This window comes from Lampetra fluviatilis, chromosome 13, assembly GCF_964198595.1.
Source record: "Lampetra fluviatilis chromosome 13, kcLamFluv1.1, whole genome shotgun sequence".
Classification (NCBI taxonomy): Eukaryota; Metazoa; Chordata; class Hyperoartia; order Petromyzontiformes; family Petromyzontidae; genus Lampetra; species Lampetra fluviatilis.
Genome location: NC_136287.1, coordinates 11,823,732 through 11,850,590, shown reverse-complemented (window position 1 = coordinate 11,850,590; position 26,859 = coordinate 11,823,732). Strand labels below are relative to the sequence as shown.

General features: G+C 43.2%; 1 protein-coding gene across 1 annotated transcript in view; it reads left to right on the top strand.

Moving 5' to 3' along the window:
* LOC144935547 (neogenin-like) overlaps window positions 1-26,859 on the top strand; it is a 171,069-nt gene that overhangs the window by 92,553 nt on the left and 51,657 nt on the right. Inside the window, 5 exon segments of the mRNA XM_078862307.1 lie at window positions 866-1,020; window positions 4,212-4,332; window positions 16,604-16,847; window positions 21,964-22,118; window positions 24,822-24,976. Of these exon segments, the coding sequence (XP_078718433.1) occupies window positions 866-1,020; window positions 4,212-4,332; window positions 16,604-16,847; window positions 21,964-22,118; window positions 24,822-24,976 (830 nt within the window).

Here is a 26,859-nt window from a genome sequence, read left to right as displayed (position 1 = left end):
AAGAGAACAGCAAAATATGGTGGAATTACAATTTACAGTTGGGACAAACTTTGGCAGGATGCTTGACTCAAATGCTGAGCGTTCCAAGTTAAAATCCTAGTTGTGGTCGTCGTATCTGAGTGTCCCGCTGGTGGTCGATTTAATGAGTACTCGTGTAGAGAGGCATAAGCAGTTGTCCTAAGAATCGACAGACACGTCTTCATCATAGGAAAATGGAATTTCCACCACACTGGCCTTGGACTGCCGGCAGAGATAAGTTTCGTTATATTGCTCAGTTGAATTATCCAAGGAGATAATTTGACGTCGACTTCTGAGAACGCGAATGAAGTTTGGTTAAGACGCAATGCACCTTGGTGTAGATGGCCCGGTCTCATCACACGATGGTGCCAACTCACGTGATGCACGTCTGCCTCTCGAATGTGCGCCGCCAAGCAACGCTCCGGGATAGTCCACGTTTCTGGGAATTTTTTACGTGTTCAGATGTGAATTGCCTCCGACGCGTGAATTTTCACAGAAAATAAAATGCACGGCGATATTGCCGCAGGGCTCGAGCGCGTTCGCTGTACAGCAACAACTGACGTGTCAGCGAAGGCGCTGATGCACCACGTTGTCCTTGGGACCCATGAGTGGGCATTCGGTTAATGCCTACCGCCAAGCAACAGTGTGCAGTTTATCGTTTTTTCTGTCATAAAAAATATATATTTTTTGTCAAATGAATGGAACGTTTCTGAACGATTCTCACTGTGAAATGGACAATGCGTTTGCTGAGAGAAGCCCCCCCGCCCCCCCGCCCCCCCTCCATGACGAACAACGACCGATCTGTATGGCCGCCCCCCTCTCTCTCCCTCCCCCGCTGTCGTTGCAGCCGCTCCGGTGTTTGCGAAGCGCCCGAGGGACACGCTCGCCTACGAGGGCATGGACGTGGTGCTGGCGTGCAGCGTGACCGGCCACCCCGTGCCCACCGTCAAGTGGGTGAAGAATGGAGACATTGTTATCCCGAGTGACTACTTCCAGATTGTGGTACGAATCTCTCTGGCCCCTTCCTTTATTTCCTTCCATCTCTCTCGCCTTCTTCCAGCGAGTAAGATTTGTTGCGATGCTCGTCGAGTGAATGGGGCGATTCTTAACGGGGAAGACAAAGAACTTGTTATGAAAGTAATTTCTTCCAGTTCTTTTTATGTTGCCCCTGCTCTGATTTTAATTGTGAATAAGCACTTTTGTTTGTTTTAGAATACGAACCCCATGCATTTACTGCCTTCATTTGTATACCGTTTTGTATGCAGTAAGGGAAGCTTCTCCCAGTTCGGTAGTTTTAATCAATAGTCCACTGGCTGGGTGACGGCTGTATTTTTTTTTGTTAGAAATATAATTCAATTTGCTTAAACCCCTTAAGCTCCAATTCCATGAAGTATGGTAACAATTTGATCTTCCAAGGCAAGAATTCTTTTTTTTTCATTCATCTCAAAGATAACCTTGTTTTGATGTTACAAAATACTTTTTGGTAAGCGATCAATGCAGGTACATTGTATTTTGCTATATGTGGCACAGGACAGGTCAGGATCTCCAAAGACATTTTTCTGTCAATTGTGAAATGGAAGCATGGCATTTTTATTTTATTTAAAATTAACACATTTCACTCATATCACCACATTTCCAGTTCTCTTTTACTTAAAATTAACACATTTCACTCATATCACTACATTTAAGAATCTGGCCACATGCCATTGTTAAAGCATGAATTCACGTAAAAGAATGGATCGCTGTAATTACCGTACCCTCCAAGAGAATGTCATTAGGGCCTTGATATTGTGAACTTAAAGCCATTCGGTTAATTATTTACAGAGACAGCAGTTCTACTGTACCTTTAACATTGTTAGGGGCTGTAATCTAATTGTGTTGAATGTGTGTAATGTTCTGAGCCATTTGTCAATCTTGACGTAATTGGTTTATCACACGGCACCATCAGTAGAACATTGCAATGAGCTTCATGGGTAAATTAACGATTAACAGCTTATTATTCACACTCACTATCATTGATTTCTTTCACTATTTATACACTCGGTAGCCATTTAAATTGTGCTTAAAAATGATTTAGCAAATGCTTCCTGTAGGCCATGGGATATTGCAAATTCCAAAGAGGTTTATTAGCCTCGGTCTCATTTCGTTTATGGTTGCCTATAGTTATATTTCATGTCACCGTAGTTATGTATAAATCTCACCATCGGATTATGGTTACTCATTTAATAATTATAAAACATACCCACAAAGTAAATATTTTTTAAATGTTTCTGAGGATTGGGTTTTTCAAAAATTGCCATGAATTTGGACCAATTTGTTGGTGATGTCATTTCAGTAAAACACATGTAGCGATTTTAAATAAAGCTTTAATAAAACTGTCCTTGTTTTGAAATATTGACGCAATTTCTGGAATGCAAGTGTTTGCGTTTATTAACTTTTCTCTTACACAGTGAATATAATAGTTAACAGTGCACAAGCGCTGCGATTTGCGTTCATTTTGTGTAGAGTTTATTTTTTTGGGGTAAAAATATATAATAATGGAATTTATAAAGTTATACAAATCGGCTATGTTTGAAAACAGGCTAACAAAATGCCTTATAACAACCATCATTAACAGCGTGGTGTATCACAGAAAAATACCCAGCCACCAACATGTTAATGCAAGGCCCTTTATCGAGAGAAAGAAATCGAGGCCACTCATAATAATCATTTCGTATCTCTGCTCTGATTAAAGACCGTTTCTTTAAAATGTTACACACAGCTCTTTGTCAATCCACCACTATGCCCTGTCAGTCATTGGGGGGGGGGGGGGTTGTTTCACCATACTTCACCACCATCCACGTTGATCTGTGCGGGTTGGTGAAGGGGGGCTGGGGGAGGCCTAAACTAGCTCGTATATCACGCTGTACTGATGTTAGCCACGTCTGGCAATCAAACTCGGGCGACCTGATTTCACCACCGCTTCCACACGTTTTCTCTCATGGGGCAGCGTTAACGGTTGACACGGAGAGGTGATTTCGGTTTACGAGTGTCGACCACTGGCAATCTTTCCAATTATCTTCAGAATCTGCATCTTTATTTCGACTAGAGGAATCCGATGAGCTGTCAAGCTCTTTTTCATAGATGTCCAGTATTTCGATTTAAAGCTTTCGTGACTGCAGGGATTCATCTTCTTGGTTCTTTCGGTAAAGTCACGTAGAAGGGAAATAATAAAATAATAAAGATAAAACATAATAAAATAATTCTCACGACGTTTCGACCACAACGCAAGCAGCCGTCCTCAGGTGAAGACCAGGTCTGTCGGGGAGACAGAGTCTGAATGCTGTCTCCCCGACAGCTGCTTGCGTTGTGGCCGAAACGTCGTGAGAATTATTTTATTATGTTTTATTTTTATTATTTTATTATTTCCCTTCTACGTGACTTTACCGAAAGAACCAAGAAGAAGATGTCCAGTAGTTTCATGGACGTCCGGTACAACGACTACAAAATGTACATCCACATTTTATTTTTCCCATGATAAAATGTATGTCGTGAGCATGATTCTGTCTCGTATGGTGTATATTGCTCATGTAGTGTTAATGGCAATGAGCAATGAATTATATTATCTTTTCAAAACCTAGGAAGTCAGCAGGAATGGCGTTAACTTAGAACAAAACTGCTGCTACAGTGCATGCATCGGCATTGGGTTTATAATTAAAGGTCAGGTTTTTTTAGATTATGGTGACTTGTGAATTGGATTGTGTTCTTCATGAGTAGAAATTAGTTCGGTATTCACAATTCAGAATTTTATTCCATCTATTTCCATTGACTCCCATGCAGTTTCCATATTTTGCATTGATATTGTTGACTACTGGATTGTACCTCGCAATGTTCATGCGTACAATACATTTAAAATGTCCAACAACAAATAACTATTGTAATAATATTCTGTGTCCACAAAGGCCCAATATACGCACACTCACATCTTGTAAGTTTGTTTTCGCAATCACATACATTTCTTTGAATAGTGCTTTCTATAACTCGAACGTGCTAAAGAATACATTTTACCCCGTAAACATCCGTTAGCAAGTGTATACATTTTTCCCGTCCACCATTTGCTATTCATTACCTACGCCGGCACCCAAAATTGCTGCGTAGAGCGCACCCCTCTGCAACGCGTCTCTGAACCCGTTTGTGACGCTTTCAATTCGCAGGACGATCACAACCTCAAAATCCTGGGGCTGGTGAGGTCAGACGAGGGCATTTATCAGTGCATTGCCGAGAGCGAGGCCGGAAATGCCCAGTCGAGTGCGCAGCTTCTCGTGCTGGAGAGAGGTGAGTCACGGCGGGTCCCCGTGCCGTATTGGGTGCAAGCGGCGTCACATCTTCACATCTTGTTAAAATCCTTTATATTAAGTTCACTTGCTTGCACGCTTACGACCGTGCAAATCTTTCGGTCGTTTTTTAACCCACTTCCCGTGATCCAATCGAGCTGACATTTTGCACACAGACTCGTTGTGCATGACAATTTATTGTGTAAAAAAAATTTTCCCAAAATTTTACACTTTTTAGGAATTTTTTTTTTTATATTTAATTACCAAGTGCTTAATGGTGGCAGGCAATCATCTGACCCATAGGTGGCAGCCATCTCAAGCCAGAGGACGAGAGGACTCTAGCCGCCCATTTCAAATACCAATGTGATAAAAATAAAACTCTTACTCAAGAAAAACTGAAATGAATAATAAAAAAAAAACGATGCCATGCATATAAAGGATTTATAGTGAAAAACTTAGTTTTTAAGGGTTAATTTTTTATATTTGACTTGAACTGAGCCGATCTCTGAGCTGGGCTCTAAGCCTCAGGTTCGTTACCTTCGGGCAGGTGACAATTGTGCGCGTTGCAAAATGAGCATTATTGTTATTATTAGGTGGGATTTTTTTTGGCGAGCAGACGTTGAAATTGTCAAGTGTTGTTCGTGCGACTTCGTCGGATGGATAATAAAAAACGAGTAAAAGCAAACTTACGCCGTGCGACCGGAGAGGCGCGTGTGACCTTGTGAATTCACCCAAGGTTAAATGCATCACCCCCCTCCCCGTGAGCAGGACAGGTGTGGTACAATTATGGTTTAGCAATTTACAAGCACAGGCAGCAGTTACAATTGAGCACTTCGCATAGCATCACAACTGCACATTACAGGCCATCGCAGGGGGTGGTTTTATGAGATGCGCATTGTTTAAATTATCGTGTTTTACATTCGTGGCTTGCTCATCTTTCCTTGAGATAATATTCGGGGAGGGGAGGAGTGAAGTTCGTTATGCAGCGATTGTCAATTTCTAAAGGGATTTTTATTTGTAATAGGGATGTTTGTGTTAAAATCGCTGAAATAGAAATAATGTTCATCAATTGTAATCGAACGTACGTCATTATCGCATCATAGTAGAGTAAGCTGACGACTACACCTCTACTCACCCCACACATGTACAAAGATACCCTGTACAGCTGGCATTGTGTAAAGGCCAGAAAGGTGCATGAAAGTGTGGCCAGAACCACACTTAGTTGCCATGTCTTCCCAGTGTGAATGTTTACGCACTGCAGTATGGTATTCAAGTAAGTCTGAATTGACTTGGAGGAGGCCCAGGACTTGTCCAGATGTCACTCGCCACCAATATTGGCCAAGGCCAGGAATTGAACTCGGGTTACCGGGTGCATAGCGCAGTCCTCTAACAACTGCACCCACTGCTCCTCACTTGCCTCCACACGTACAATCATGGCCACACAAACATATGCACGTGCATGGATACACACGAGAGCACCATTCGGATTCCAGTTGCGTATCGGGTAATATCGAAATTCCCTGAAAAACCGCTTGCAGTAGCATACTTTATTTAATTCCACGCAATAGGCAAAACTTTAGCATACTTGCAAAACATCTACGAAGGGGTTAAACATTCTCCTCTTTGCTTCTGACATATGCGTGCATGCAAGCATGCACGCACCTTGTTGACGTGCTTGGAATGTTCGTTGCAGGGATGGAGTTTGGGTTGGCCATTAGCGTCCATCGTGGCAGTTGTTTTTCGCGGGACGTATCTGTCAGCACCGCCCGCCGCGTGGGCGATGGGGGGGGGCATCACCTGGTGTCATCTTGATGCCTCTGACCCTTTCCTCATCCTCCTCCTAACCCTGCCTCCATTTCCCCCCCCCCACCTTCCCCCCACTGCTCCCTCCTCCCCCCTCCTCCTCAACTGCCCAGCCCAGTAATGCTGTGGGCCCTATGTGTCAGTGCGTTGATCAAACATCCGAAGGGATTGGTATCGGCCTGGGATTGGTATCGGCCTGGGTTTGACGTCCACGGCCGCGATGACAGCTGCGGCTGGAGAGAGCCGGGATGTTTTTTTTTCTCTCTCTCTCTCTCCAAGGGATGTGGTTATCCCGTGCGAGCGCAAGATTCTGCATTCCGTTTCACTTTAAGATATTTCTTTTCGGCTGCATGAACTCAACAAAGAGGCAGTTAATGGCTTCTGGTTAAAAAAAACATGGAAGGGCATTATTGCGAAATCAACGAGCACATTTTCTCCGAGGCCGTCACGGGAGTGATTTGTTTGGGCTCGTTGAATTTTCTTGTTAAGAATTCTCGCCATGAGAATGATATAAATATTGTTTAGAACCCTTAATTTGTTTTCGCAAAGACACGCCCCCCCTCTCTTTCAGCTTGACGTGGAACGCACTATTTATAAATTAGAGGCACTTCTCTCACTGCACACATATTGGGAAATAAAACACGACTTAAATTGAAGTCTGCAACTGCAATATGCGGCAGTGTGCTGAAAAATATTGCTTTAAATAAATAATCGCTGATTTGGATGATCTTTAATTGTATAACATGATGAAATTCTTTTAAATGGGCACATCACTGAATGTAAGCAAAGTGTGCGATAAGTCTTAAGTGATGCACAGAATCGTTGCTGTTATTGCAGCCATTTTTTTACAGCTTATCGGTGGCATGTTCCATTGTTCCATTGTTACGTGTGCAATTGTTCCTTGCACGACGAAGCTGCTAATATTTAGACTGAAAGTGGACCCTCTTATACAATTTTATTGCTCACATTCAATATAACGTAGCAGCATCGTGTAACATTGAAAACAAAAAAACGCCACAATATTCAACAACACTGTGGCCTTAAAGACAAAGGTTAAGCACCACGGTGGCGAGATGCTCACTACATCTCCTGGTATACAGGAGGTAGTGGGTTCGATGTAGACCCTGATGCCTGCTGTATATGTGGGGTTTGTGTGTCTTTCTCCCCGTGGTCGCGTGGATTTTTTTTGTCCCCACTTCTCCGGTTTTTTTTTCCCTCCACATTTAGAATCACCAACACGCATTCAAGAGTATTTGGCTGCTAACAAAAATTCCACAAGATAAGCAACTTCGTTGAGCTATCATTTATGGCCCGGTCACTTCTGAAAAAGAGCTCTAAAACTCAGTAGGCCTTACCTGATTAAATAAAAAATAGTAGATTTTATTAATCCGCGACGTTATTGGGCAATGGTCCTTCACAGCACACAGGGCAGCCAGAGAGGTTGAGGATACAACCATTGAATAACTGATGTTTAGCTTGAGCTCTTTTCACGAATGTTACATTCCTTGTAGTATTTTTTTTCTTTTTCATACATTGACCTCATTCTTTTATATACATTCTGTATTATCAAGACGCTGCAATTTCATTTCCTAAAAGCAGCGTTTATTTTCTTTCCCCCCCCCCCCCCCCATTCTGGTTAAGAGAGCTCGGTCTTTGCTCTGTCCAAAAACTGCCACTGGAAAAAGAAAAAAACCAAAAGACTCCTCCACCTGGCCAATGTTTATGAAAGGAATAACTAAGGGGCACACGCATGGAGGGGACAAACAAAATATAGAAGGCCTTAAAAAGAAGGCGCAGAGATTAAAACGTAGTAATGCGATGCCTCCAGCATGGTAGGTATAACGAGCGCGCGCGTGTGTGTTGCTGTAGTCGTATGTTCTCACATGTGCGACGGATAAATGTGGCAGCTGTTTTACATTAAAGGGAAGCCCCGTTCACTCATTTTGGCTAATTAGGCTCAACTCTGCTTAATGCGACGGACGTGTGCGTGAATCGGTACTGCGGACTTAAATTTTAATTATTATTTTCTTACCAAAATTACCCCGACCCTCGGCTCTTATATTTTTTTGGGGGGTACGGGCGGGGGAGGGGGATTAATTCCAGTGGTAATATCGCTTCTTTTTTGGACCTCTTGTCGAAATATTGCATTAATTCACACATTTATAGAAGCAAAGTATTGCACTCTTCTTACCGATTTTTATATTGAACAAGGGATGTTCAATTTGATTTATCAAACCTTAACTGAAATGCTACCTTTATGAACCCTGTATTTGTGATGAAGAATGCCAGATGCTGAATTGTCATGTGGCTTCCAATTGTGGCACCTTCGGGGTGTGTGATTTTCGGGAATTGGAATGAAAAGCGAAAGCGAATTGGTCACGTCTCAATGCGAGCTTCTATCAAAGCAAGCAAGGCGCATTCAGCCAATCAGCGCCACCAATTCACACAATCAGGGGGACATTGGAACAGTGGGCGGAGTTGCGATGGCAATTGATAAGAGCAATTGTTGAAATGAGACGGCGCTTAGGACTTGACAATGGTTTAATTACATCACTGGATCTCCTTTGCCAGTCCAAAAATATGATAATAGGTTTTTTCCCCTCTTTTCTGGCAACAAAACAGGTGTTGAGATGCTAAAACACCAAATTGAAACCTTTTACAAGGAATCGGTGGGTCCTTCGACCCACCGATCAGAGTGCAACATGTAAAAGGAGAATGGTGAAATGTCGAACGAGATGTTTGAGTTGGCAGATTTTACAGCATTCAGAATATCCAGTGTAAATCACATGAACAATATGCTAGTTCCTAACACACTCCACTACATGAATATAAATCTTTATAACCTCTGCCGATATACACGATAACAAACATTGTTATATGGCATATACCACTGAGTAGTATTTTCTGGCACGTAATGCCATACTGTTGTGGTGCACCAAATAGCTTAGTTAATGTCTACTGTTTACATTTTCACGAAACCATTTATGAAACACAATTATGTGTTTCTAATAATAAAATAATAAAGTTTACTTCATTGAGTTATTGAGTTGAACCCTGTAGATACATAATACAAGCATCACATTTAGCCTGGAAACATTTTAATTATTGTACCAATACTCGTGTAGGAAGGAAAGCTAAACACCGGTGAGCATTTGTTTTTCTTGTGAAATGCCAATCGCGACCACTCAAAAGCTTTCTGACAACCTGAAGGAGCTTGGGCCCAAAGTAGCAAATGCAAAACATACTTTATTCCTTTTTGGACTCTCCACTGTACAGTAGTGCGGCAAGGGAAAAGCCCTCACTATTTATCAAGTGAGTGTCCCATTATGGGTCTGAGAACCTAAAATAAAAGAAATAATTTATCCAGCCCTATCCTTGCCCTGACTATGTGAACTGTATCCTTGTTGTGTGTCGCACACTGGCCAAAGATGTCGCAGGGCAACATTGAGCTTTACCTGCTCGTCTCTGCTCAGTGACACATTGCCTTTCACTTGCGCCTTGTGACAGTGCGCATTTTGTTAACGTGCTGGTGTATAACAAACCATCGCTCCTTGTAACATGGCCAGAAATGACGGCATTACTTTATCCTATTTTCTTCTCTTGCTTCCTGCAATCAGTCATTTCATTGTGGCAATCGTTGTTGAACATTTCCGTGTTATCGCAAATTCTGCTGGTGGTTTTTATACGCACGATCTTGATTTTTTTTCTCACTCCTCCATTTGGTTTTCTCAAAGTCACTGGCAAGGGCAATGTTTGTGCTCGGGTCATGCTCTGAGAATCAATTTGCGGAAGTGGGTGGGTACCCATTTTCCAGTCAATTGCTTCCAATCAGCAGGGAGCCTTTTCCCGAATTGTTCTCTGAAGGGCTCAGGTTTTACACCTGCTGCAATGAAAAGATGTTGTACGCACTCTGCGAGTCTTCCAAGAAGCTCACAAAGCCTCCACCCCCCCCGCAGTTTGCGGGTTTTTGTTAAGTTTGCGGCTGCCTTAAGTCAAATAATTAGCATTCTCCCTGTGTGTGCTGCAAGCAAAACGAAGCCTCGTGGTCTTATAGAATTAAGGTCATGTAAATGTTTCTCATTAATATATCATTGGCAGCCACATAAAGATTACACCCAGGCATTTTGTAAACAATTATTTGCCCTATATTTTTTTGAGCGTTAACTTTGTTTTTTTTACTGCGGATCAAAAAATGTCTAAATTTTTTTATGAAATATAATTGGTGCTGTGGTGAATTTACCCATGCCTCTCAATCGCTGGTTGCAAGGCGGAGGTTTCATATTACTGCGCGGATAAAAAAAAATTCTATTTTTTTAAATGAAATATAATTGGTGCTTCTTCTTGGTTCTTTCGGTAAAGTCACGTAGAAGGGAAGTAATAAAATAATAAAAATAAAACATAATAATTACTTCCCTTCTACGTGACTTTACCGAAAGAACCAAGAAGATGAATCCCTGCAGTCACGAAAGCTTTAAATCGAAATATAATTGGTGCTGTGGTGAATTTACTCATGCCTCAGGATCGCCGGTTGCAAGGGGGAGGTTTCCTATTACTGCGCCGGGTGCTATCGTTGGCTTTTGCTTGTTTACGCCTTCGCCTGTTGCCACGGCAACTTTGGCTCCCTGTTTATTTGCGACGAAATGAGGCATGGATTACCGGAGGCCTGCTATGGCTTCAGGTGAGATCCGGGGAAGCTGCGGGTATGACCTTTTGTTTTCCGCAGCAGTGGTGTGTCTGACCTGAGCCTTGCCATCTGTCACATTCGAATTTCTCTTGCTCTGGGATTAATGACCATGAAGGAGTATGGGTAGGCACATGTAAGCAATTAAAATGCATCTTGATCATTTTATCTCCTCCTTATCCCCCGGTTAATTGTTAGGGAAGCTGGAGTAACCCTGACCGGTTATTATTCGTTAGAGCTATCTAGCTCACTGTGTATGTGCCATCTTAATGTTGTTGTAATGTCCGTATTATTGTACTCTATTTCAGTCTGTGTTTGTGGATGGGTGCATGTAGGTCTGTCTGTTATTCCCTCTTATATATCCATCATATATGAGTCCCAAGTGTTTACATTCTGTCAGGGTTCTTATTTTAATGTGTTGCCTTTTCTGTGCTTGTCTGTGATGCATTTTGTTTGTCCTGTGGAGTATCATGTAAAATAGGGAAGCATTTTGTGATACTTCAGCGGACACTAGGAGCTGCTCATGTGTGTTAGGTCTTCAAGGCCCGCGGTGGAATATCCACATTATTTACCCTTTCCTGTTCTGATGACGTATGTGTACGTCATCACATATAATACCGGAAGAAAAACCGGAATAAAAACTAAAATAAATACCTTTATTGGTACCTCGGCTCCCACAAGGCCATGCGGGAGGGCGTGTGGCTCAGTTTGGCGACAGCTGTCATTGAGTGCAGTTCTCTGCGGTGAGTACACAACGTATTTTTAAACAATGGTGCTATGCCTCTCTAAATGCAATTAACGCTGAGCCACTTGGCGTTCCGAGATTCAGAGGTGAACGGGACACCCTCCCTGCAACTTGCAGATGACTCGGAACGGAAAAGGGTTAAGCAAGGGACGGTATTATAGAACTACTACGGTTGACTTTCACAAAATGGTACAGTACTCATTTTATGAACACCCAAAGGGCTGAAGATACTGAGTTAGGGTTTGAAATGAAGCCCCTTTCGCATGTGAAATGGGTACTCTGGCATAGCACCACTCAGCCGGATAATATTAATAGATAACGTTGTACTTAAATTAATAAGCAAATTAATGTTTTTTGTACAATCATCGGCAATGGCAGTTGCACTGCTGCAATGAAGGCATCCCCAAGCCATGACCAAGCTCCTTGTCTTACGATGCAACAATTCAACTAACACCTGCACACGAGCTGATTTCATCGCTCCATCTCCGTGGTAGTCATTCTTTTCTGGCGTGTTCCTTCCTTTAGCTACCAATTCGCCAATAGTCTTGGCCACCGACCGTCATTCATGGTGAATTTGACAGGGGAATGATTATATTATTATTATTATCCCTTCTTGAGACGCGTCCTGTCCTCACTCGTAATACCAAATTGAAAATGATGATAATCGTGAATCTATAGCTGAATGAAGATCCATGTGTGTTATTGTCTTTGAGCTGACTCATCCGTAGCACATCTCATTTGTTGATATTCTCTTTGTTGTTCTGTTTTGTCCTTTTGCATGTGGGCCCTCTCCCTGGTACCATGCCAACTCTAGGTTGTGCCTTCGTTTCAAGCTGTCAGTTGTCACCCCTTCTAGAGACATAACTTGTCCAAGTCAATAAGATTCGTGTATATCATAGTGAATATTTTAATTATAATTCTGCTTTTCAATCATATTCTTGTTTGCAGTATGCTGAAATTCACTACTTTATTTTGGATTTTTCGAAATGAGAACATCTGGTTATGGGACGATTACATAAATATAATACAGCAACATATATACATGTAATACAATGATATAGGGGTTATCTAGGGCTCCCCCTAGTGGAGATGCTTCTGCCAGCAGTGGCAGGAGACACTAACTACAGGGCTGCATCTTTTAAATTTTACCTGTTACAATACAACTTGGGTATTCCAACAAAAATTTCGCGTATGGTGAACAAAATTCCACAGTGATCTCATGTTTCCGAGGCTATGAGCTCCATCGTGTAACTCGAATGCTCGTTGAACTCTGTTCGAACCGACCTCGCATATTGTTGGATTATTTATATCAATGGATCATATCAATATCCAGTGTTTTTTTGTGTGGGTGCATTTTTTGCGCCATGTATTATGCATCAGTTATTAAATGCGCTTCCATTCACTTGGGGTCATATGAAACATTCATTGAAATGGTGGGCAGATTTTTGCCGTGAAAATCAAAATGACAGCCGCTGGGTTTTTTTTAATTTTTCTACGGAGCCAATGACTTATAGAAAAAAACAATCCTGCTGTCAGGGTATGGAGGTGAAAATCGTAATACCACATACTCACCACATTGTGCCCTAACAATGTATCCATCTTCTTGTGACTACTACTACGACTACTGCTACCTCGGTGAACTGGGACTTGGAAAAGATGCTTCAGTGTCACTTATTAGGTCATGAACCTTTTCCTCAGGTTTGTGTTAGATGCAGGTTTGTAACCTCATGGCGATTTAGCCCGGGGACCTGAGTTAAATTCCCGATCAGGGCAGCGAAGGGTGATCTCTGAATTTATTCTGGGCCTTCTCTTCACCAGCCTGAAATAACCAGGGTGGTGAAGTATGGTCACACATCCCTTAAGACTCATACAGTGTATGGAGACTCATCCAGCAATGGATTGACACACACTTTTAAATAATATTTTGTATATACTGATAATATACATGTGTATATTAAATACGACAATTAAACTGCCCAGTGGTTGTGCAATATTGTGAGCGTTTTGTGGGCAGAATCCCAATACAGAACATTATCGTATCGTGTTGTCTGCTGCACTCGTGATGTGTTTTTCTTCCACCAGTCATAAGAGTAGGTAGGCCCTTGTGCCCCAATGCTGCAGATTTAATTCGATATCCACACTGCAAGCAGTTGTCTTCCAGCAGGACCAAACGTTTCTCCTCCTCTTAATCTGTGCATCTCAGCTTTCGAGCTCGCTTCTGTCTTTCCTGTCTCATACCGGCTAACCCCTACGAAAGAGGCTTGTCAACTCTGGCGTCGCTTTCCATAGTCTAGTTCTCTTTGTTTCTGGCCACTTGGACCCTTGTCAAGGTGGTGGGGACCGAGGGGGCTGGTGGTGGGGGGGCGAGGGGGTGACTCTGCGTCGTGATAACAGCATCGACCTTTGGTAAAAATGTCACTCGGCACATTTTGGCATACAAATGAAAAACGCAGATTGATCGTGTAATTGTTCAACCAAGGCGGACGCGTGCCCGTACACACGGACAATGGAGTGCTGTTCAAACAGCGGATGAGTTGGCAGTAAAAGTGCAGATGCCGTGCTCGTTCGCTGAGCGAAGAGGCATCACCAAGAACCTGATGCTCGCCCGCGCCTTGTTCTTGTTGTGAAATGTCATTGTCCACCTGTCAGTAGAATCCATTACTTTTGAACTTGAGAAAAAACGGTAGCGCCGACGGTATTTTGGCGCATGTTAAATCAGCTCTGCTGTTTCGTCTGTGAGTCTGCACGGCCAGGTTTTTTTTTATTACCGAGAATTACGTTTTATCTTTATTCATAAAAAATATTTTTATTCTTTTTTTACCGATTCTGGAGGCATGGGTAAATGGCATTGCAGGCACACATATTGAGTTGGCATGTACATCGTACGACGGGCAAAACCATTTGGAGGTTGATTCTCAGAACCGCCGTTGTCATTTTGCACGCCAAAGTCATCGCACCGAATATTATCCGAACATTGTCCACCGCTTTGCGAACCAGTTCCGGGACCCAATTGCTAACCCACACCGACCAGCGTGGTTGAAGTAAAAAGAAAACCGAGTGGTGGACATGACAAAGGGGAGGCCTTCATCCAGCAGTAGATTGACAAAGAGCTGTAAATGATAACTTATTATATGTGGATTGCACACATAAGTATAACTGAGCATAGCAGATGTTACATGTAGTGTCTTAATAACTAAACGCTGCTAGTTGATTCCCTTTGAACACACGGCGGTATATTCATGACGTTCCCCTTCATGTTTCAAACCTTGGTGATTTGATTTAGATGTAAAGCGTTTGTTTACATGTCATTACATATTCACTACATACGTGTAAGTTGATACCCTGGACACCCTTGCAAACGAGATGTTCCATCTCAAGCTATTTTCCAGGTGAAATATTTAAAAGTATCAAGCAAAAAGTTATTACCCTTCACGATGTCATTAATTGTTTAAAAACGTAACCACCTAACAGGTTCAAAAGGTAGCAATTAGTCAATCATAACTGATGATCACAAACGGCTGAATTTAATTTTTGTTTAACATTCAAAAGTCCTGGTGTGCTCACGCTATTCACGGCAGGGCTCTGCCTATGGGACCGGGACTAATAAATGCATCAATCTCTAACCACAATGTTTGCAGCGCTGATCCTTCCCCGCGTTGTCCACGTGCAAACTGCCTCGCTTTCGCCGAGGTCAAGTGTACAGACGTGTAAAGCATCTGCCGTGTACGCATTTAAAGCGCCGAGGCTTGGGGGAGATTGTTTGAACTTTCTCTCGCGTCGTACAGCGCTATGGTGGACCTACATCATGCTTATCTTTATTGACCGTTCACTTGAGTCCCACCATAGCATATCCTTGCGGAAGCACTTAGTTGGACCTTTATATATATAAGTTTTTCAATCAAACCGTATCCCGGCAGTTTGTTCAGTGCCCCGTGTTATTTTTTAGTCAGTGGTACAGCCCAATAAGTCCTGTTTATGAGACCCCTGGCCCATGCCATGCGGTGCAGCACGGCAGGACACTGTAACAAGGTTTTGCACAAATATGTAAATTGGTCCCAACCCTTAGCAGCTGAGACCTGCTGGATGTCTGCTTTCCCGGCCCAATTTTCCTGGAGCCCGCATTGATGTAAAGCCCTTTGGAGAGACATTCGCCAGCAAAAACCTGATGCCCGTAACCCGAGCTGGTGACTATGCGGTCGGTCGCGTCCCTGATTGGAGTTTCCAGCCGTTTTCTGGAAATGCAAATGCGTTTGTTTAAATTATTCTAACCAGAATGCATATTTGATTAATCGTGTTTCAGGGGGGAGGGTGGAAGCATTGTTTTTGCTACCAAGTAACAATATCCTGTGCAGTGTAACAGTTTTGTGTCGATATGAACATCGTTTTGTATAGGCATATCTTCAGATCATCAATGCATTCATTCTATGTTGTCATTTTATTGTTAATCATTTTATGAGTTTATTCCGCTTTTTTTTGTACGTTGTCAAATCCATGGTAACGGAATTACATCCATAATGCGGGCTTTTCCAATACGTTGTAAAAACGGGCTCCTTCATGATTCATGCCATCCTGCAGTGTTTAAGCACCTTTGGATCCAAACGCCAAATTACGCCGATGCTTTAGATTTTGTGCCGATTGGACTTCGAGGCCTGTGCTGTAATTCCGTTACTGCCGAATTTACCATTGGTCTTACCATCTTTGTTTTCCCCGCTCCTCGCCACCGATCAAGCACGGCTGTCTACGTACGGTGTGGTGAAATAAGTTAATCATGCAAACATCTCACTTTTATCTCATCATCGTGTTTTACAGTTTCATTTATTTTTTGTTCCTCATACTTTTTCGTTTGTGTGTTTTGTTTTTGTTTTCTTCACCCCATCCACACCCCCCCCACCCCCCCACCACCTCTTCATCACCTCAACTCGCACCCCACCCCTCCTGCTCACCTCGCCAACCGCTGCCCACTCCCGGTGCCACCCCTCCGTCGTCGCGTCACCGTCCCGACGCGCGCGCCGCCCCCCCCTCCCCGCCCCCCAACGTCGCCAGACGACATCGGCCACTCCGTGTCTCCCAACCCGTCGTCCCACCCCCCGTCTGTGACCGGTGCCGCCGCGAACGACCGCCTCCGCACAGCGAGCGGCGGGGAGGCCCCTCTGCCCTCGGCGCCCCGCGACGTCGTGGCCGCCCTGGTGTCAACGCGCTTCGTCAAGCTCATGTGGCGAGCGCCCGCCGATCCGCAGGGAGACATCCTGGGCTACACCGTCTTCTACGCCAAGGAGAAGGCCAACAGGTCAGCGCATGATGGGGAAAGGGGGGGGGGGGTGGGTGCCCCCCCATTCCGTTGGACGACGAGGGCTGGAATGGTTTTTGGCGGTCACCGTGAATTGTCACGCGACTCGAGAGTCGGCGGTGGTTTTTCCGAGGACTGGAATTGGCACTTTAGTGTGCCGATGACACCAGATGGCAGAGACCAGTGCACGTGCTCTGAGTGGCCCGATATGTTATTTTTACATTATCCCAATTCAGATGTGGGGTTCATGGAATACAATGGCATTCATGTGCTGCTTGTGGTAGATCACTCGTAGGTTTGTTATCTGTCTTAGAGCAGCAACTGATAATTGATAGTGAGGAAAACATGTCACGGGCTGTTTATGAATAGCTGATCTGCAAATGCCTCCTCACCGATGTATGAGCTAAATCAAAGTCAAACTGTCCCAATATTTAACCGAGCATTGGAGAGTGTTTACTTATATTGGTATCCCTGAGCTAGCGGTAGAAAATAATAAATTTTCTCACGCTAGAACCAGTTTTTATTCACAGCACAACCACTGTTGATTTTCCACGAAGTTGGTAATTGTGTTATTGACCCCAACGAGGCACGAAGTATTCCTCTGACCAGGATTACTACTGGAAACATTCTGATTGGTCGGTAGGTGTATGCTCGACCAGACCAGATAGACAGGGTAGAAGGTAGACATGGTTAGGTGGGGAGTATTCATCATACCTATGCATTGTTTTTCAATCCACTTTGAGTACCTAGGATGAGCAGATATATTAATAAAGATAATCTACTATAAGTTAGAATGTTGCCTTCGTAAATTGGATTGAATAAGTGTTTGCTACTAAAGAGCAGCGCGAGAGCAATATACTTCTTTGTAACATAACCTGGATAAAAATCAATCAACGTTTAATTATAATTTGGTGACAAGTGACACCGCACATAGCACTTATTGGAGTAAGTGGTGTTCATTGTTCTGATAATTTTGGTTAAATTCAGCAACTACATATAATTCACATTGTACTTAGATCATCATTGTAATTTATTACAAACTAATTAAATGTAACGAATTACCAGCACTAATGTTGGTTTGATTGGGCACACATAAAACCTTAATTGGTTCAATGTCGAATCATACTTGCTTGTCAGCTTGAGTGTTATCATGAACGTGGGCATTTGAATAATGAATGTGTTTTGCCCAAAATGCACTACTCCAGGAATTAATTGTAGTACAGGTGAATCTTTCAAATGGTCCACATTTGCCAAATTTGAGAAATTAACCACAAATTACTCAGCAATCATCACCCGCTACTGCAAGAACCTGGCAGGACACCTCCTGAAAAATAGTCGTGAGACTCAGTGAGGCCTTCCTGGGTACACAAGCATAATACAACATAACTGCGAAAACTAAAATTTATTTTATTTGACCAGGTAAGGCCCACTGGACTATATGTAGCTCTTTTTCAGAAGCGACCCGGCCACATATTAAGTGGCTTATCACGTGAAAATGTATAACAGCCACGCACTCTAAGCTCATGTTGATTCTAAAAAAATGCTCATCTTTTCACAATGGCCCTGGCACTTTTGAGGGAACCATCCCCTTATGCTAGTTCTTCCACTTAGTGGGTTTTAAGTGCCAATTATTCTACCAGCGTTTGATGCAACAGTCTTTGACCGACCAAAGCCACAGGATAGATTGGCTCTCACCTGAGGAAGTAAACATTCCCTACCGCTGACACAGGCCTGCCAAGAGAGAATCGCGCCCACCTCTGTGCTCTTTAAGCACGGGGAACACTTTGACTTGACGTGATTACAATGGCAGATTGACACGTGCCAGCAGAGAATACATACACTGAAGCCTCTGTGGAGCACATCCAATGTCTTATTCAATAAACACCTCTTCCCTGTCCTGTAGAGAGCCCAGTTCAGCCCTGAAGGCAAGTGCACGGATTCTATCCGTCTTGCAATGCGGTGTGTCGCCAGTGGCAAGCACAGCCAAATCAAGTGAAAACGTTCACCAAATCATTTTCAATTATAGTCATCTTCAATAAAAAAAATTCTGCCACCACCATAACTTTGGTAGCACTGAATCATTTGTTGAATGTGATTTTATCAAATATATATTTATCTTCAACCCACAACTTTCCACTTCATTACCTCGTCTTTATAAAGCCATTTTAATGTCCCTCCGTGGAAGAGTTGAACGTTTAATGCCACCTCAAAGGTATGGGCAATTTGTGAGGTCACTGGCACTTCCTGCTGGTTATGCAGAATATAAACCTACGCACAATACATGCAGTTGAATTGTTAAAGTATCGTGGATTTTGGATTTCCCCTTTACTCTCATGGGCTAGGGAACTAATGCTGAGGCTCTCCTGCAAAAGACTTTAAGTAAGCATGTTGTGCATTGCTAATTTTAATGTGATGCATTTTTCGTACAAATGAGTCACAAAGTGTGTCCATCAAACAAATACTCGCTGGTGCATACCTCTATTGGTGATCGTGAACCAGTGATGGAAACTCCACATTCCTATGGTGGGGGGGGGAGGCAGGGGGGGGGGACAGTGTCTTAATGGCTCAATGACTGTGGATTTCCACAAAGTGGTACTGATTTTATTTGTCGAAAAAGAATGGATAATATGCCGAGTCGTTCCTCAAACAGATTGTGAGCGCAGCCTTCAGATTGTGAGTCGGTCAGTCCACCAGTGGCAGCTGCTCGGCACATACATGTAACGTATACAGTGGTATTGCATCATTGCCATTGGTCATCCAGCAGTGGATTGATCGTGGCTTATGATGATTTTATCCTTGTCAAAAATAACCAGTTATAGAGATGTACATAAAACTTGATGTGAAGCTTCCGTGACTGCAGGAATTACTCTTTGGTTCTTTCGGTAAAGTCACGTAGAAAGAAAATAAAATAAATAATAGAATGCGACGTTTAGATTGCAACACAAGCAACCGTCATCAGGTATGAATGAATGAGAAAACAAGTGGAGTGGGAAGCGAGTGGAAAGCACGTGGGGAGCACGTGGAAGCAAAATAACACTTAGTACCCAGAAACAAAAATTGTGTAACAGTGTAATCGATCATTGGTGTACGTATTAAAAAAAAATATCTTGCTAACTCTCAACTAGTGTTCATGGAAAATGCACTACATTTGCATTTAAATTATTTTGAAGACATTGGAAGCTCGTTAATTTTTGAACCAAGTATGTGAAATAAATTTAATTAGTTTTGAAATGATATCCCAGGGACTTGTTAGTGCCAACATGCCCACAGAAGATCTGAAAATAATCATATATATTCGTTAGCTTTTGGGAAATACAATTTAAATCACTTTTCCATTTTCTAGTTGTACAATTTAAAATGAGATTTGCAAATAGATTTTATTCTTACCTTGGCATTTTCTGCAGAATTTAAAAGTTATGTTTTACTCTTACAGGAACACTTAAGTGGTTCGTAATACTCACTGCATGTTAAATATTACCTACAAAGTCATCAAATTGTGGTCTGCAACTGCAAAGAAGCCATTATATTTTCACAATTAAATTTAACACATCGTACTTTCAATACAAAACCAATCTTGGTTGAATATTTAGACTTAGTGGGTGAGCAAAAGAAAAACTATATCGCATGAGTTTTGGTATATTTATTGATACCACTGCTCATTTGCTTGTCGTTCAGCTTTACAGAATGCCGAGTCCAAGCGGATCTGTATGTGCAAATGGTCTCCGTGTCATTTACAGCCAACTTAACATTATCCGCTCTTCTGATGAGTGGAAGAGAAAGCGATTACATACCTTCATCATGGTGGCCAGCCAGTTACGAGAATGATAGTGGCTTTCATTGAGCGTTTTTTCCAGGGGTGCGTGCACATCTTCATTGTAATCTTGCTTGGTTTTCATGTGCAAATTCGCTCTTTGAGACCACGTGTCCAATTGCATGGTAGAATTGCGCAGGAACAACATTCAAAATGTCATGAAATAGCCTCTGGCATTGAAATGTTGGACTTTTTTTTTAGCTGACAAATTATGGGGTAAAAAAACACATGTAAATTCTGCTTTGTTATAAGAAAGGATTGCCTTCCTGCCATTGTGCGCTCGGATGTTGTTGAATGTGAAGTTGTTATGCTTGTCTTATTACCACAGTTGCTTCCACGAGGTATCAAATTATGCTGTGCAAATGCGTTCATGGATTTTTCCTTTCCAATGATCATTGCAAATGTTTGCATGCCTTGGGCGGTGGTCATTGTGTAATGCAAATGCTGATATGCTCGAATGTGTTGTGTTTTTCAAGACATGATTTATTTTCGGTACAACATTTATTTTATATATATATGTTTTCCTCCCCAATCTATTACAATTGTCCTATTGTTGTCATTTTGTGCAATGATGCATACATTCGGTTATCTGTCAGATCAGTGCAGTGCATGCTGTGTGTCAGACATGTCCATAAAAAAAATCCTGCAAATGCTCAACATTGCTCTTTATGTACAAACGCCTCTCACGTGAGTTTTTACTTTAATCGTGATTTACAACACGTACTCTCCCAAATCAAGTGAAAGTGATTTTCTGCTCAAATAGCCATTGGTGGTCATTCCACATTACTATGTCGCGGGTGTGTGCATCCATAGGATAACCGCTGTTGACTTTCGCACACTGTGGCGCTCATTTAAGTGACCCCGGAGGGATGATGGGCCGGGTAAACTGCCAACCAGGATTTGAAATTGCAAACTTCCAACTGCAAGCCACTCGCTCTCCTACTGAGCCACGTGTGACTGGAAATACACAAATCAAAATGCATTGATCTTAAGTAAGAACGAAGTATATTTAAAAAATCTATTTGCACTCTACTCAAACTTTTAACAATGATTATTATAAAAAAAATTAACCTCAGGTTTTTGCCTACCTTTGGTTCTGCCAAATCGTGTACACGGAGCATGGTGCACATCTGTTCACACTTTTTTTCAAGAGAAATCCAACAGGTGCAAATTGAACCTCGGCTGACATCATTAAAGTGCCCGACCGAAGTTGTGCCAAATCCCGCCCAAAGGAGTCCCGCCGCATACGTTGGCAACCAACTGGTAACAGCGCCAATGACCGGCGGTCGTGACCTCTCTCCCTAGGGAACGAGCGGTGAACACCACCAAGCCAGGGGACCTGCAGGTCACTGTCGTCGACCTCCACCCCGAGGCGGAGTATTCCTTCCGCGTCATGGCCCTCAGCAAGCACGGCCTGGGGGAGAGCTCCCAGACGATCAGGGTGGCCACACAGGCTGAAGGTCGGTCCCCACGGCGAGCGGCCGGTCCGCTCGGTCGACGGAGAGGAGGGGTGCTTGATGAGACGCGACCAAAACTAAAACAGCTCCCCACCTCTGCCGTTACCTCTGACGTGTGAACGGGTTTTTATTCTTCTGTGAGCAGGTGATCAGCAGCAAGCACGAGCCGTAAAGAGCTCAACAGCCATATGTTTCAGTGATTTTAACCTTGCTAAGCAGTGTCCGCAAACGAAAGCTGTCAATAACGTCACATCTGTGCATTTGTTAACTCTCTTGAAATCTCTCGTTTTTTTGTTGTTGCACCGGATTTTCAAGGTGCTGTCCCTCACGTTACGTAAATACGGTGACTGTCTCTCTGCGCTGAGAAGTGCTTTTGCACACTCCCATCTTTTTTCTGTCAAAAGGAAATGTTCTCGACTTAATTTTACGAGTTGTTTTGGCTTTTGCTGTAGCACTGATGTCTCTCCGGTATCTTCACGGTTATGTTAATTTGGTCCATGATAAAGGTGTTTTGCTTGGCCCAGAAACATAATTTCCAAGTTGGAGCTCTTGCCCATCAACTGTGCATGGTGGTACATGCACGTTGTGTCGAGCATTATAGAATCTCGATTTGTTACTGTCTTTTCTAAAAGCCCTTGAAGGTAATGGGTCACATTTTTATAAAACACTTACACCTAATGGGGTGGAGAGAGTGGTGGCACAGTGGTTAGCACACTGCGCTATGAAACCCGGTGACCCGAGTCCGATTTTCGTCCACGGCCAACATCAGTGGTGAGCAACATCTGAACCATTCCAGTGCATGTGCCCCCTTATCCCACCCACAATGACCAGTTTGGTTAAGTATGGTCAAGCAACCCCCAAAGCCGACGCGGTTTTGAGAGGTTTTTACCCAGCTGCAGTGTTATTTCTCTTACACGATTGCATTCGAAAAAATAATGGATTATTAGCATCTACACTACTTTGAAAATTGCCTCCCCTTGTTTGCAGGCAGTGAAAAATAGGAAAAAATTTGATATAGAAATGAACTTTGGGTCCACTAAACTGAATTATTTGTGCCATTGCTGCTGCTGCTATGATTATGCTGTAATTTACTCACAAACGAGCTCACAGTCTTTCCTCCTGGAGACCCTAATGCCATGCTCGCTGGATGTGTTTCATTTGCACGTGTTCCTGGCCAATGTGTCCGCGGTTGATGGATGAATCTTGACAGGCAATGCCAATTCTAAAACTGTGAAATGAGATTCTCTGAAATGGGTTTTCAGTGGTATCCAACATTGGCCATCTTCAGAGTTTAAATTAAAGGTACCTAGTGTTGAAATAGTATTTTAATAAGCAGAAGCAGGGTACAATCCGATTATCTTGCTAAGTGAGAAGGGGAGGGAGAAAATTGGCTGATTATCTCAGCTGATAAGCTGGCAAGAAGACCCACTGTTCAAATTGCCTGTCCTTGGCAAACTGGATTCTCTAGCACATGTGGGAACAGCCTACAGAATATGCTATCATCAAATCTGCTGCTCCTCTTATACCTGTTTAATTGACCTCCCTTACCACACCAAAAAAAAAATGAAGTTTATAGATCATGCTCCTATTTTATGCTCGGTGGGAATAATACATTGTGTTTCCAACATCTTGCTAATATTTGCTTTTGCTGTGGGGATGGAGTTTGAAGCCGTTTTTATGTAAGTGTGCCCCGATTAGGGTTCTGAAATCTGCCGCCCTTTCCTGCCCACCAGCAGTGTACATGGTGTCACCGCCACAGTTAGTCTATGAGAAGGCCGCGTGTGTCGGGGTTAAATGTTGGCGCTCGCACCTCTTTCCGGCAGGTCATTCTTGTTAAAACCACCGTAACGGCTGAATATTTGATAATTGTTTTTTTACCCTTTTATCTGGCAACAAAACTGACACCTTTTTTACAAGGCGTCGTGTTTGCATAGACCACAATACCTGCAGTCATAATGCAAACAAAAAACATAACTCTGATAATGTATGCACTGTCCTTGAAGTTGATTGGTCCACACCCGAGACAGCTTTCCTTAGAGCCTAGTCTCACATGGGTTGGACCAGATGACGCCAAAAGGCGCAAAATCTTCAAGGACAGTGCATACATTATCAGACTTATGTTTTTTGTTTGCATTATGACTGCAGGTATTGTGGTCTATGCAAACATGACTCCTTGTAGAAAAAGGTGTCAGTTTTGTTGCCAGATAGAAGGGTAAAAAACCAATTATCATATTTTTTACTGGCAAATGAGGTTCCGATGGCTGATTATTTCTTACCCACGTAAATATGTATAATAATTAAATCTTCGAAAATGACTGGTCAAAAATGGAAGAGTAGGCCAAATACTATCCAGAGCAGCTTTCCAGAGCATTTCCTAACTAGTGTATATCATCATTCAAGAATCGATGTTTATGAACTTTATACGCTATTTACCCTAAATATGTATGCATTTACTTTTGTTTGTTCTCGTTATTGATTCCTGTGATATTTTTGCATTGCAAAACACATCACAAATAAAAATGAGACTTATTTACGGAACTGTGCATAGCATCACAAGGACTTGTTTATATATATAATACAAAAGTAAAAAAACATTGTTGACACTGCAAACAGAATCTTTTGGGGGATTTTGCGATACATTTTATAATTCAGAAAGATGAATTTGGCTGTTTGCTCTTCCTGTTTTCTTTTATTTTGTTAAACCAGTGCAAGTGCCGGGGCCGGCTATGAATCTGGAAGCCGAAGTCACCTCTGCTACCTCCATCACTCTGAGCTGGGACATGCCCATCTCAGGAAATGGCCCAATCCTCAACTACCGCCTTTACTACATGGAGCGGAGCCCGGGCGTGGATGGCGAGCAGGTGAGAGAATCAAGCTAGGACGACATTACTGGCAGGCTCCACCAGGACACGTGGCAAGCTGACAGCCCCCCTACCCTCCATTGGCCCCACCCACTTCTATATGGACACGCCCACTCATTCACTAGCCCCACCAATAGGGGAGTGGCCTCACACTTTCTCACATTGGCCCTGCCCACTGCTCATATGCCACGCCCATTCCTACACCAAGCCCCGCCCACTGCTCAGGCAACCCCCAGTTCATGAGTGCACAGCGTAAGGCCAGTTGGTCAACTTTTAATCCAACATTGCTAACAAATTGCTAAATTATTATTCCTAAGATTAATTCATAATGACGACGATAATGATGCAATTAAGCAGCGTCATAAATTACGGCAATATAATTCCCCCCCTTTTGAAGACATTTGCAATGTACGATAATGTGATGTTAAATCAAAGACTGCAATGCGCAAAGTCTCTTTCCGCGTGAAAGCGATCCATGGATCTCTCATTAACGACGCACTGGACCAGAGTCAATGATGTTCTGCAGGATTTGTAGGCACATGCAGTTGGGTCTGGCGGTTGTTAAGCCCCCCCCCCCCGAATAGATTTCACTCTCGCTGCGCTCACAACCATTGGAAATCCCAAGTAATCATCAACTTTATTAAACGTTTTCTATTCAGTTGGACACTACATGGAATGAAATGGGTTATCTGAATAACAGCCTTACCATATTTCATTCTCTCGGACGCGACGTTATTGCTTTCTATTTAGCGATTCTTCCACATGACCGTAGGATTTTGTGTGCGACTGCACACGTGTAGTGGGTTAGCTTTATCAAGCATCCTCATCTATCATCAGTCACTTGTGAAAGAACATCAATTGCCATTCATTAATAAGGCTGAGAGAACATTAAGACTCAAATGCCTGTCCAATTGCACTTTAGCGATAGTATCGCCTTTGCCGAGATGGATTTGTTGTTTGTTGAGAGAAGTGAGCTCCAGCACCTCTGCGTTACGTACAGTAGTCACCACCAGGACGGATCCCGGTATGCAACCCCTTTACACCACTTCCAACACGGCCCCACCGTAAGCTTTATTTGAGATCCCAGGTGGCTACACCATTGGGATGGGAGGTGGTGTTGACACGGGGAGCGTGCTGGGCGGGAGCAGGAGGTCGCTAAGCAGATAATGCCAACTCGCCCAATGGTCCGGCAAACAGCTTCACAACCGCCCCTGACGTGAAGCCAAATTTGAGATCTGCTGCCGTAAGCGCATGCTCCCCTTGGAAGATGGGTCACTGCCTCCCCGAAGACCTTCCCTACCCCCCGCCACCCCCCGCCCCCCCCCCTCCCCCCGTGTGTGATTAACAGCCCCATCGACGAGTGCTTACTTTATCCGCTGGTGCTCCGAGTCTAAAGACGCTGAGGTTTAAACCTCCTGCGAGGTGTGCGACAGCGTCTCTGTGGTGTCGCGTAAGCGTCATCGACCCTGTCACCACGTCTGGCTCGGACACTGTTGATATTCGAAGGCATCAAGCGGAGCCAGTTCTGCTCGTTAATCTCCGGTCACCGCCCAACTTATCAAATTACGCGGAGCGCGTGCTCGCGCGCGGAACGATGATGGTGCGATCGTTAGGTTTGGAAACGTGACGATACATTGCGGGTGTCAAAGATCGCGAGGACAGCTTTTGTTGGCAACCGACAGTGTGTGGGTGCGAATGCCGTGTAGGCGTAGTGTGTATGTGGTTGTTGGGGGTTTTTTTTTTCATTCGGGTGCATTTGGGAATTGAACAAAAAAAACAATTTGGTCCCTTTATTGATAGGCTGCGTGAAGGTTAACAAGATTTTCAGCAAATTCCTTCTTTTTCATCACGGAAGGCAGACATGGCTGTCAGCTCATTTATCA